We start from the raw sequence: 13,755 nt of genomic DNA, 5'->3' as shown, positions 1-13,755 counted from the left end.
GTGGTCCAGTGGATGGGCACTGTGTAGGAGGGGGCTGTGGGGGCTGCAGAGAGATGTTACTTACCTTCCTGCAGCTCCTGTCAGCTCTCTCCTCCTCTGCCGGTCCGTTCAGCACCTCGGTCAGCTCCCAGTGTAAATCTCGCGAGAGATTTACACTGTGAGCTGACAGAAGAGCTGAACGGACCGGCGGAGGAGGAGGAGAGAGCTGACAGGAGCTGCAGGAAGGTAAGTAACATCTCTCTGCAGCCCCCACAGCCCCTGTCTGTATTATGGCAATGCAAATTGCCATAATACAGACAATTGACTCGAGTATAAGCCGAGTTGGGGTTTTTCAGCACAATAAATGTGCTGAAAAACTCGGCTTATACTCGAGTATATACGGTATATTATTTATATAGCACCAGCAAATTCCGTAGCGCTGTACAATCGGTAGACTAACAGACACGTAATTGTAACCAGACAAATGGACCCACAGGAACAGAGGGATGAGGGCCCTGCTCAATGCGCTTACATGCTAGAGAGAGTGGGGAATAGTGACACAAATAGGTTGCTAGAAAAGTAATCACTGAGAACGTAGTAGGTTATTTTTGACAGTTTCAGATGCTAGCAGTTTAAATGATATGCTTTCCTGAAGAAGTGTGTTTTCAAAGATTTTTTGACGGAGTGGAGACTGGGTGAAAGTCTAACAGAGAAGGGAAGGGAGTTCCACAGAAAAGGCGCAGCCCTGGAGAAGTCTTGGAGGCGAGCATCAGTTGTGGGAATATGGACAGAGGACAGGCATAGGTGTTCGGCAGAGTGCAGGGGCCTCGACCGGACATATTTGTGTATTAGGGTGAATAGGTAGGTTGGAGCAGCATTATGTAAAGACTTGTAAGCAAGCACCAGAATCTTAAATTGAGCCCTATATCTAACTGGAAGCCAATGTAGGGACTGACAGGGGGGTAGGCATAGGAGGCGCGTGGACAGGAAAATGAGCCTTGCCGCCGTGTTCATTATAGATTGCAGTGGTGCAGTCTGGGAACATGAAAGACCACTTAGAAGGGGATTGCAGTAGTCAAGGTGAGAAAGAACAATGGAAAGACCAGCACCTTAGCAGCCGTGTTAAATAAGGGCGGATGCGAGCCATGTTTTTGAGATGCAAGCGGCAAGATTTGGCGATCAACTGGACACGAGGGCAGAAGGAGAGGTTGGAGTCAAAGAGAACACCCAGGCAGCGAGCCTGCGAGGTAGAGGTGATGGTGGCGCCATCGACTTGAGCGAGGGAGACACGGGAGTAGCAACACTTGAGGGAGGAAAGACTGGTTCTGTTTTGGACTGGGTGAGTTTAAGGAAGTGAGCAGCATCCAGTTTGAAATCGCAGAGAGGCAGTCAGAGACACGAGTAAAGATGGGTGGAGAGAAATCAGGAGAGGACAGGTAGATTAGGTTCGTTGCTCAGGAACTTTCCGAACCTCAGGTGAAAAGAGGCCATTGAACCGGCGTCGACTCTGGGAAGTTTCTTCAGCAACAGGAGAATACGCCTGGTAATAAATACATGCAAACGTCTCATACCACCATTTCAAAATGGAAGGTATTCATCTACTGAGAGATCTTCTCCATGAGAATGATAGGTTTACCTGCCTGGATCTAAAAGACGCATATCTGTCCATGCCAATACACGCCGAAAGTCGTCCTTTCTTACGATTCCTCTGGTACGGGACTCCATGACCATTCGCCTGCCCTTGGACTCAGCTCAGCACCATGGTGCTTTACCAAAGTCCTGAAACCAGTGATGGCCCACTTGTGAAGACATGGTATACATTGTTTGATTTACATGGACGAAATTCTACTCTTTGACCAGATCCGAAATCATCTAGTCTCAACCACAGATTACACGGTGACCTTGCTGGAATCCCTCGGTTTCCTGGTGAATTGGACAAAATCAACACTGATTCCAACTCAATGTGTCCAATTTCTAGGAGTCAACATCGACCCGATGTCATGTACACTCCGACTTCCAGCTACCAAAGTCACTGCGATTCGCATGGAAATACGCAAAATAATGCATTGGGACACGATCCCACTCAGAATGCTGGCACGGATAGTAGGCCTTCTATCCTCCTCCATCTAGGTGATTTTCCCAGACCGCTGCAGTATCAGGCCATGCAACGCCTTAAAAAACTTGTTTCCTCAGGAAAATCCCCACGTACGACCAACTGGTCCCCATGACAGAGGAAATATGGCTAGAACTTTGATGGTAGCTTGAATGATGGTGGCAGGCATGGAACGGCAGAGCCATCTTTGGCAAACTGACAGATTTTATCCTGGAATCGGATGTCAGTCGATTGGGTTGGGCTGCCCTGATTTTCTACAGTTGGTTGCCAGATCCGGAGGGTTCGGCAGTAGATGCATTCCTGCAGAACTGGCCACCGAAAAGGGCTTATGAATTCCAGCCAGTCGCAATGATTGCGAGAGTGATCCATCACATCAGATTGAAAGAAGTTGAGATCCTCTTGGTGACACCCCGGTGTCAGAGCCAACCCTGGTTCACGGATCTCCTAGCACTATCGTACCAAGATCCTCTGTTACTGCTGGACGATCAGATGTTGCTCATGGATCCCATGTGGAATCCTCACCCCAATGTACAAGAAGGACACCTTTATTTAGTAGCGTGGAGTCTTTCAGGGGTGCTTAAGGAACCGACGACCTATCATCAACAGCTAGAGATATCCTCTTGGATTCATGGGCCCCAGGAACAAGGAAATGTTACCTCTCAGCCTGGAACAATTGGTGTGTGGGACGGAATACCGATCCCTTTGCGGCTTCTCTACCCTCCCTCCAATAAATGGGACTAGACACAGGTATGGGCAGATTTATTGGACAGTACACAACTAAGGCTACTCTTAACCTGGCAGAGAATGAAATACAGAAATACAGCCATGAATAGGTTGAATATATTTATCATTAACTCTTTAGCTGGATGTGATCTGTTGAAATGATCAGGTGTTTTTTTGCATAGTGTTTCTATGTTTGCATACATCTGTTATTTTAGGTAGAGATTCAGACCTCTCAAAGGGAAAACACTGTTAAAGGAACACTATAGTCACCTAAATTACTTTAGCTAAATAAAGCAGTTTTAGTGTATAGATCATTCCCCTGCAATTTCACTGCTCAATTCACTGTCATTTAGGAGTTAAATCACTTTGTTTCTGTTTATGCAGCCCTAGCCACACCTCCCCTGGCTATGATTGACAGAGCCTGCATGAAAAAAAAACCTGGTTTCACTTTCAAACAGATGTAATTTACCTTAAATAATTGTATCGCAATCTCTAAATTGAACTTTAATCACATATAGGAGGCTCCTGCAGGGTCTAGCAAGCTATTAACATAGCAGGGGATAAGAAAATCTTAATTAAACAGAACTTGCAATAAAGAAAGCCTAAATAGGGCTCTCTTTACAGGAAGTTTTTATTGAAGGTCGTGCAAGTCACATGCACGGAGGTGTGACTAGGGTTAATAAACAAAGGGATTTAACTCCTAAATGGCAGGGGATTGAGCAGTGAGGCTGCAGGGGCATGTTCTATACACCAAAACTGCTTCATTAAGCTAAAGTTGTTCAGGTGACTATAGTGTCCCTTTAATGTAGGTTTTTGAATATAATAAAACAGGGGAGGAGAGTAAGTGCTAAATAACAAAAAGGCAGCAACCTTATAAGGGAATCCCTCAGAGACCCTTAGAAAATAATACAACAAAGGAAATAACAGAAAAAGGCTGCGCCGAGGAAAATCAATATATAAATGGCAATACGGAATAGCAAATAGTCCAAATAAAAAAGAAAGTCTTATCTAGAAGGTGCTCCTATGGAGAATGAGAGATCTGTAGATGCTTGGTCAGAGAAAGGGTCCTCGCTGTTCTCCTTCTTGGAAATTCACTCATATGTGAAAGATAAAACAAATACAAAACAGGATAGTGCAGTACGTCTGGTAGTAAAGTTGATAAAATATTAAAAGCTGGTATAAAACTCACATTTGTAAGAGCTATAACTCGCTCTAGTGTAGAAGGCGTACAGCGGTACAATCCCCGCTTATGGGATATAGGGAAAATTTCCTCCGTCAGTGGTGTTTTCCACGCTCAAAGATAAAAGAGAGACAACCAATAGTGCTCACTGGGTAAAATAGTGAATATAAAATACGTAAAAATGGTACTCACAAGAGAGGAGCAGACCGACTGCTCCGTGAAGACAGCGCTGGTGGTATTATCCCCACCAGGTAACAAAATAACATACAGTGTAAAAAAGATAAATGGCACTGAATAAAAAGTGTCCAAATAATCTTTAATATATAAAATACACGGTAAAATTTCCACAAACGCGTTTCGCCAATACGGCTCAAAATCGACTTTAGAAGCTTGCCCTGGTGCTAAAATCTTTGGCCACCAAAATAGAAAAATAGAAGGATAGCATACATGGGACTTAAAAAAAAAAAAAAAAAAAATATTATCTGTCTGTATTATAACAGTATCAAGCAACATTGCTGAATGCAGTTATAATACAAACAGATACTATTTTCTGCATTATGTCCTATGTGTGCTCTCCTTCTATTTCTCTCTCTCATGATTCTCTCATAGTTCATGACTATTATTTTACTGTGATTTATATTATTTGAATGTGATTTGTGCAATTGACACTAGTGATAATACATCTTTGTTTGAGGATCTTTTGTGCCCTTTCATTGTAAAAAAAAAAATCTTAGATAATGTCCTTTGCTCACTTTTCTAAAAGTTACTTGTTTTTTCCTTTTTTTCTTTCCCATGAAAGCTCCAGAGGAAGAAGGAGGAAAGCCATTCCAGTGTCCTATTTGTGGATTAGTAATAAAAAGAAAGAGTTATTGGAAAAGGCACATGGTGATCCATACGGGTTTAAAAAGCCATCAGTGTCCACTATGTCCATTCCGCTGTGCCCGCAAGGACAATCTTAAATCACACATGAAGGTAAGGTGTCTTTTTTGTGTTCTTTTGAATAGTGTCAGATAGATTTGTCATTTATATGAAGCCACAAGTACTCGCTGATTGCAATGCAACTAAAAAAGTAGTATCATTCATGACATTGCAGAAGTGTGAAAATGTGAAAAAAAAAATCTGCCTTTCTACTTGGGAATAAAGCCGTAGTCCAGTCTACTTGTCCCCTGTGACAATTTACTTATCATGAGCAACCAAATGAGAAAGATTGGGGCCCCTGCCTAGAGCCAAGGACATTGTGTCTCTCCTCTGTCCCTCTGTTAATATGGGTGCACTGCTATGTGTAATTTGTGTGCTGTCTGTGTGCAGTGTGTACTGGCTGTGTGTAGTGTGTTTTTGTGTAGTGTGTGCTGGCGGTTTGCGATATCTATGTGCTGGCTGAATGTAATTGTGTGTGTGTGTGTGTGTGATTGTTCTCTGTGCCTACAGTTCTGCAAGAAGGAGGACTATGAACCCTGGTGATTGCCTTCATTGTCCAGTGGTGTAAAAGTGGGACTTAGTGGTCCCACTCTCCTGGTGACAGACACATTTCCAGGTGATGCCCACCAAGTTTTCTGTAGCATTCCTACCTCTTGCCCGCAAGAGGGCTACAAAGATAAAGCTGCCTGCCTTGGCTCCTGGAACCTAATGTCCTGGTGATAGGTATTCCATATTCCTGCCTTTTGAGTTTAGATTACTCTTATTCGCCTCCTTTTTGAGAAATATATCTAACTTTTTAACACACAGGGTTGTTCACTTTAGTAAGAATTGTCAGGAATTCAAAGTGAATTACAAATTTACGGCCAAAGTAGCAAAACTGAGCTAAGCTGACTTACATAATTTTCCAGTTCAGCTATTTTGGCCTTAAATTGTAAATTGACTTTGAATTCCTGACAATTCTAACTTTACTGAATGACCACAAAAACTTTATTTTTTAGTAACTTGTATAGCATATTAAAACGGTGTTAAGATTCTACATTAGCAATATAATTTTTTCCTTATTTGAATGGCATTCATTGGCTTTTTTATGGTGTTTAGAAAAAAGAAAGTAGGGGAATTACGAGTTGTTCTCTGCAAATAGCACATTTGTGACAAGAAAGAGTAATACAAAATGAATTCCTGCATGATGTTGTTGTATTGTTTGTATCACATTTTATGTTGATGTAAGCAAAGTGTAGTTATAAAAGATACAGTTTGTGCATTAATTGTTCCAATCAATGATCGTAACCAAACTATTATGAAGTAAAGCATCAGTGTGAGGAGCCCATGCAGTTAATATTAGTACGTCATAGCTTATGTAATAACTACATGCGATGCTCTATTTTAGAATTGTTATATTATTTATTTTGCAGTTTTCTGTATCCCAGTTTTCTGGAGTATCAGGTAATCGAGAGAGAACAACAAAAACAAGTATTACTTTGTCCCTAAAAAACACACAAACCTTAGATCTATACTAGATTTGTCAGCAAAACAAACCTCTTGTTTAGTTTGACATCTTGATGGAGCGTTTTATTTATGCATCATGTATATTCATTACATTGCAGGATTAGATAAACATTCTTTTCACTAAACAGTAGTAGTGAAGTCTAATTTTTTGTTTCACATAAAAATCCCTTCTCTTACAACTCTTGTTTTGTGAGCTGTGTTTTTAAATTGGGTTTCTGGAAATATGCTTCCATTGAAATGTACATTTTGAGGGCAGAAAATAATTATTTGGTCTATCTGATCTGAGATTATGCTGTTTAGATATAGAACTGGCAAGGTAGAGACCTACTGTCATTACCTTTTTTCCCATTTTTTATTTATTATTATTATTATTTTCTTTTTTTAAATAAATATAGCATATCACTTCAAGTGTTGTGAATAAAACTCCTCACAGTATCCTAAACAGATTACCAATTATTTAGTTAAAATTGTGTTTCAAATTCTGTTTGAACATGTGTAGGATAATTGTAGATTTATAACACAGTCCTCGATTTATTAAACTTTCCAAATGATTCAATACAAGTTTCCAAGTGATTTATCTACAGGAGTCAACATTAAAGTGTATGGGAATGTTTGTAGATAAATCATTTGGAATTTTTAATAACATTATACAATAATTTGGAAAGCTTATTAAAAGGACCAGGGCCGCCATCAGAAATTTTGGGGCCCCTGACGCAGTTCAAAGTCTTGGCCCCCCGGACCCGCCCCAGTGTCTGCCCACGGGGCCCATTCTGAGTCAGCCCACAAGGATGCCCTGTCTGTGTGGTGTGTAAAATGGATACAGATTGCACATTTGTATAATGGATGTAGTTGTGTGTGTTTTAGATAAAGTGTGTGTTTGTTTAGTGAATGCAAAGTGTGTTTGTGTTGTGGTTTTAGTGGTGAATGCTGTGTGTGTATGGCAAATGCAGTGCGTGTTTGTGTTGTGGTTTTAGTGTGTGTATGGCGAATGCAGTGCGTGTTTGTGTTGTGGTTTTAGTGTGTGTGTATGGCGAATGCAGTGCGTGTTTGTGTTGTGGTTTTGGTGTGTGTGTATGGTGGATGCAGTGTGTGTTTGTGTTGTGGTTTTAGTGTGTGTATGGCGGATGCAGTGCGTGTTTGTGTTGTGGTTTTAGTGTGTGTATGGTGGATGCAGTGCGTGTTTGTGTTGTGGTTTTAGTGTGTGTGTATGGTGGATGTAGTGTGTGTTTGTGTTGTGGTTTTAGTGTGTGTATGGTGGATGCAGTGTGTGTTTGTGTTGTGGTTTTAGTGTGTGTGTTTGTGTTGTGGTTTTAGTGTGTGTATGGTGTATGCAGTGTGTGTTTGTGTTGTGGTTTTAGTGTGTGTATGGCGAATGCAGTGCGTGTTTGTGTTGTGGTTTTAGTGTGTGTATGGCGAATGCAGTGCGTGTTTGTGTTGTGGTTTTAGTGTGTGTGTATGGTGGATGCAGTGTGTGTTTGTGTTGTGGTTTTAGTGTGTGTAAATGTGTAAAATAGGGGGCTGCATTAATACATTAGTAGTATTTACATTTATTTTAACACCATTTATTCCCCCCTCCCTGTTTCTTACCTGACTAGGGAGGGGGAGATTGCATCCCTGGTGGTCCGGTGGTCTGGTAGAGGGAGCCAGCTGCTGTACAATGTAGACGGGGACCAGCCAGCACCATCTTAACTCTCCAGCAGCTCTTGTGCCTGTAACTCTCGCGAGCTGTGCCTGCATGCCGCGCGGAGCGTTGCCATGGTAACCCTGCAGGTCGCGGAGCTTGCGATAGTTACAGACACTAATCGCTATCTATATTTGCACATATGGAATGTGGGGCCCGGGACTCCCAGAGCAGTCCGGACCCCCCAGGACCGCCGGGCCCATGACAACCGTTATGGTTGTCATGCCCTGATGGCGGCCCTGAAAAGGACTATAGTTACCAGACTATAGTCGTTAGAACAACTACAGCTTAATGCAGTGGTTCTGGTGTCTATAGACTGTTACTGCAGGATTTTCAATGTAAAAGCAGACTTTTCAGAGAAAATACAGTATTTACATTACAGCCTAGAAACACCTCTAGTGGCAGTTACTCAGACTGCTACTAAAGTTCTTCCTATCTCACTGCTGCACATTGTGCACACTAAAGTGCTTCCTATCTCACTGCTGCACGTTGTGCACACTAAAGTGCTTCCTATCTCACTGCTGCACGTTGTGCACACTAAAGTGCTTCCTATCTCACTGCTGCACGTTGTGCACACTAAAGTGCTTCCTATCTCACTGCTGCACGTTGTGCACACTAAAGTGCTTCCTATCTCACTGCTGCACGTTGTGCACAGTAAAGTGCTTCCTATCTCCGTGCTGCACGTTGTGCACACTAAAGTGCTTCCTATCTCCGTGCTGCACGTTGTGCACACTAAAGTGCTTCCTATCTCAGTGCTGTACAGTGTGCACACTAAAGTGCTTCCTATAACAGTGCTGTACACTAGCGCTTAGCGTTTCCACACTCTGCATGGAAGTGCTGAATGTTCCCAATAGAGAAGCCTTGATTCAATGCATCTCTATGAGGAGGTGCTGATCTGCTTGGTGCTCAGTGGAAGTGCTTTATGGGTGAGGAGAAGCCCATAATAATGACCGTTTAAAAAAGTGTGATTTCTATTAGGCACGCACATGCATGGAGGGAACCCTTCAGAGCTTCTCAATTTCTATTTTTTTCTAATATGGCCAGTGGAGTGTTCCTTTAATAAGGCACAAAAAGTCTTTCTGTACCACACCCTCTTGTTTTTTGTCAAATTGGTTTAAAAAAAAAAAGTGCTCTGTTGACATCCACAGTTCCTTCCTTACCTGCTGCTAGGATAATGCCGATAATGCACTATAATTGCACCGTACCTAAAGAGAGTGGGTTTTTGCTTTTCACATGCTAACCATAGGCCTGTCATATATACAAATTAGGAAGTGTAGGCCATTTGTCAAATGTTCTTCACTTTCCATCAGTACAATTATATGCGCAGTGAGGATGAGAAATTCTCTAAGGGGTCTGTTTTTACATACTCTATTGAAAAGCCATCTAGCTTCTGCCAATTTGAGAGAGGCTCAAACAGCAGGTTTTAGACCATTTGAAAAGGCCAAGTATTAAAATGAAGCCTCTTTTAATGTTGGACCTCCTTATAAGCACATATGCCTCCTAATTGTCCTGATTTTGGTGGGACAGTCCCAATTTTTGGTTTCTGTCCCACCATCCCACCTTAGACCCTGGTGTCGTGCTATAGAAACATAGAAACATAGAATGTGACGGCAGATAAGAACCATTCGGCCCATCTAGTCTGCCCAATTTTCTAAATACTTTCATTAGTCCCTGGCCTTATCTTATAGTTAGGATAGCCTTATGCCTATCCCACGCATGCTTAAACTCCTTTACTGTGTTAACCTCTACCACTTCAGCTGGAAGGCTATTCCATGCATCCACTACCCTCTCAGTAAAGTAATACTTCCTGATATTATTTTTAAACCTTTGTCCCTCTAATTTAAGACTATGTCCTCTTGTTGTGGTAGTTTTTCTTCTTTTAAATATAGTCTCCTCCTTTAGTGTGTTGATTCCCTTTATGTATTTAAATGTTTCTATCATATCCCCCCTGTCTCGTCTTTCCTCCAAGCTATACATGTTAAGATCCTTTAACCTTTCCTGGTAAGTTTTATCCTGCAATCCATGAACCAGTTTAGTAGCCCTTCTTTGAACTCTCTCCTGTGATTGGGGACACCAATCACAGGATGCGCTTGTGCTATGTTCAGGTTACTCGAACCCTACTAAAACAGTGCTCTGAGCATGGTCAATCCTTAGTGGGCTGGCTTAAATGATTGGCAGGCAGTCTGGGTGTATTCATTCATATTGTGGAAGGACTCGCCCCTTCCCAGGTGAGTCTGCCCCATTTTTGCAAAGGCCAGCCTCTTTTTGGGCATAGCCAGTGATACACATCACATCACTGGCCCACCTCTCTCCCAATGGCGTTCCGATTCTGGGATTGAAAATTTTGGAGGTATAGGCACATACTTCCCAAGTTTTCCTATTTTGGAGGGATACTTTGGACCCACATCCCTCTGTCCCTCTTTTCTGTCCCAATGTTACTCTTTTGTAGGTTCTCCATATTGTTGGTGAATATGAATGTATAACAGAGCTCCACAGCAATAATACTCACAGTGAAAAGTCTGCAAACATTACTACGTGTGTTTAGAAACCAGTATGTATAAATAATATACATTGGTCTTTTTCTAAATTACATTTTAGTTGCGTAGTTATTGGTAAGTCATCTAAAATTTCTCAGAACAGCCCCGTCCACACTCCTAAATTTAAAGTCTCTCTTTGTCCATTTGAAATGATGGGAAGTATGCAGGCATGTTAAATTCCATATATTTAAGAACTGTGCAACTTTTCTTGCTGCATTTCAAGGAAAATTTAAATGTTTCCAGCTTATGTGACTGAGATTTGAACTCCTTCTGTTTTGCATGTGCTCAATGATTTGTTGTGATTGAAGCCCATACACTTAAGGTGTCTTTTCATGTTTATAGACTTACACATAAACATATTTGCCTCTGAATGGTAGAAATGACCACAGAAATAAATTAATAAAATAATTGTATAAGTTTAACATTTTAAGATCAAGACATATAATAATTTTTTATCATTACTGGCATTGTTAAAACACCATTATATTTCATAGCGCTGATAATAAAACATGGTATAAATAGGAAGGATATACTTAAAGGAACACTACAGTAGTGTTAAAAAATCTTGTTAGGCCCCTTTCCCCCCTAAATAAGTATACATCGCACTGTAATTCCAGAGCATGCGGCTCCGCCCATGATCAGCCTCCTTGGCGTAGATCATCAGACTTTAAAATCTCAGCCAATCTAATGCTTTCCTATTGGAAAGCATTGGATTGTCTGATATTGTCAATTCTGATGCTTTCAACCAAGTGTGCAGCACTGTGCAGGACTGACCCAGGAAGCGCCTCTAGTGCCCATTTGAGTGTCTGCCACTGGAGGTATCCCAAGGGAGAAATATAAACTGTGCCTTTTCTCTAAAGAAGCAATGTTTACCTGAAAATGCCTGCAGGAACAGGCTATAGTAACCAGAACAACTACATTAAGTTGTAGTTGTTCCGGTGACTATAGTGTCTCTTTAAATATATTCAACTTATATATACTTGGAACTTTATTAATTAATTTTGGTAGCAAAACCAACAATGGAAAAAATGGAATAAGTAAAAATAACTAATTTTGAAAATCAGCACTCTCAGACAAATCAGTTCTCCAGATTGGAAGGAATGGACAGTGATAAAGCAGAAAAGTTAATTCTGCATTACCAATATAGCTGAAATAGGGGCGGTCCCAGAAAATCCTCAGTTTATATCAAACTGTTCTAAAGTGGTTTGATATTAATCTGGGGATGGCATCGGAAACTCTATGTTGTCTAACCACTTCCTTATATTGATACAGATTTCTGGTGAGATAGCTCAGTTTGTTTTGTAAATGTGTGTGAGTGTGTCAGTATCAGGGTGTCTGTCAGTGTGTCTGTGAATGAAAGTGTGTCTGTCAGTGAATGTTTGTGTCTGCAAGTGTGTGTCTGTCAGTGAATGTATGTCACTCTATGTGTCAGTCAGTCAAACTGCGTGTTCGTCTTAAACAGGTTTGTAGGTTGGTAGATTGAGGGGTTGTCTGAGTTACGGCATGTCTAGGGCAGCACATATCTAAAAAACACCACTGTCTCTGACTTCAGAGCCTGTTCAAAAACACAAGATCACAGGTTCAGCCCTTCATTCTCCCGAGGTCGATAAAATGAGTACAATCAATTGGGTTATAATAACATCTATTATTATTCAGCTGCCAATTTGATTAATTCCGAGAGCGTGCGCTGGAAAGTGATTTGAGTCTCACTCGGAGAAAGGCGCTATATAAATACTAGTTCTTTATTATTATTATTATTATTATTTCCTGTTATCAGACGGCTATGAAGTGGGTCATCCTTTAAATTTTCTATGGTAGTCTATAAGATGCATAGACTAAATTTACAAAATAATATATTCTGCCATTACTGGTTCCCTAGCTATTAATCATTAATTTGTATCTCATTCTGAAGGACATCTACTTTGAGGAAACAAAGTATTACAGAGATTGTTTATGAACAAACTGACATCCTTGTGTTTTATTGATATACAATTGTTTTGACTATTGCTATCCAGGTGTGTAGGAGAGACACAATCAAATTAATGTTTTAAATTATATTCATTGAAACTTTTTTTTTTTTTTTTTTAGGTCCACCAGCACCAGGACAGAGGGGAGACCTTTCAATGTCAACTTTGTCCTTTCACTTCTTCCCGTCATTTCAGCCTGAAATTACATATGAGATGTCATCAGCACTTCCTCCGAGCAGAGGCCAAGGTGAAAGAAGAACCTAGTGATATGGATATTAAAGATTGTAATTTTAATAATTCACTGGGAAACCACAATGAGAGAAATACATCCCCTGCACATGGAGCTCTACTGCCAGAGACCTTAAGCCAAATGAGCTCTGGAGTTGTGTGTTCACTACCTATCAAAGTGGAGCCTAAAGATGATGACTGTCTCTCTGTGATTCCATATAATGATCGACCTAACAGTAACAGCAGCATGAAGCTAAAAGACTCATTGGATTTTGTTACTTGCTCTTCATCCCTTTTCAGTCAGGATATATCTGTCAAGATGGCGTCTGATTTTCTTATGAAGTTATCAGGTATGTCTCATCTCCTATACATGTTCTAGCTATATTTTTTGTATTTTGCTGGTGGGCACCTAAGGATTGTATTTTATATAATTTAATGTTTTCCACTTATTAGTGATAAAGGTTAAAAATTGCATTAGCTGTTAATGCAGTTTGTGTGTGCAGGTGTAAGTATGTGTGCATGTGAATATTTATCTGTCTGTCTATCTATCTATCGTGTGTGAATGTATGTATAGAGGCACATCTTCAATCATAGTACACTAAATCAACCAGCTATCAACAAATATTGTCCCATTCAGCTTTAGTTCAAAGCTGCTGGAGGAAGTCTTGCACCTTGTTGGAATTTTTCCATTACAAATTCATGCTACACTCATACAGCCCAATCCACTTCCTTCCTAAGCTATCATACTTTTCCCCTCATTAATACATCCTCACAATCCCAAGTGTTCCTGTAATATATTCAATTGTCTACTTAGTCATGTTAGTGGCCAACCGCTAATTGTACAGTTGATAACTTTGAATGCTATTTTACCGACATGATTATACTGTCAAAGGGCCGCTATAGTCACGCAGACCACTTAATCT

The 13,755-nt window shown here is 40.8% G+C and overlaps 1 protein-coding gene across 1 annotated transcript in view; it reads left to right on the top strand.

Moving 5' to 3' along the window:
- The window catches only part of ZNF827 (zinc finger protein 827), a 307,211-nt gene that overhangs the window by 117,370 nt on the left and 176,086 nt on the right, over window positions 1-13,755 (top strand). Inside the window, exons 3-4 of the mRNA XM_063458482.1 lie at window positions 4,795-4,967; window positions 12,726-13,182. Coding sequence (XP_063314552.1) covers window positions 4,795-4,967; window positions 12,726-13,182 — 630 coding nt within the window. The remainder of the gene's footprint in view (window positions 1-4,794; window positions 4,968-12,725; window positions 13,183-13,755) is intronic.

Source organism: Pelobates fuscus, chromosome 6, assembly GCF_036172605.1.
Source record: "Pelobates fuscus isolate aPelFus1 chromosome 6, aPelFus1.pri, whole genome shotgun sequence".
Taxonomy (NCBI): Eukaryota; Metazoa; Chordata; class Amphibia; order Anura; family Pelobatidae; genus Pelobates; species Pelobates fuscus.
Note: the sequence above shows the minus strand (reverse complement) of the source record. Positions and strands in the feature narration are given on the sequence as shown.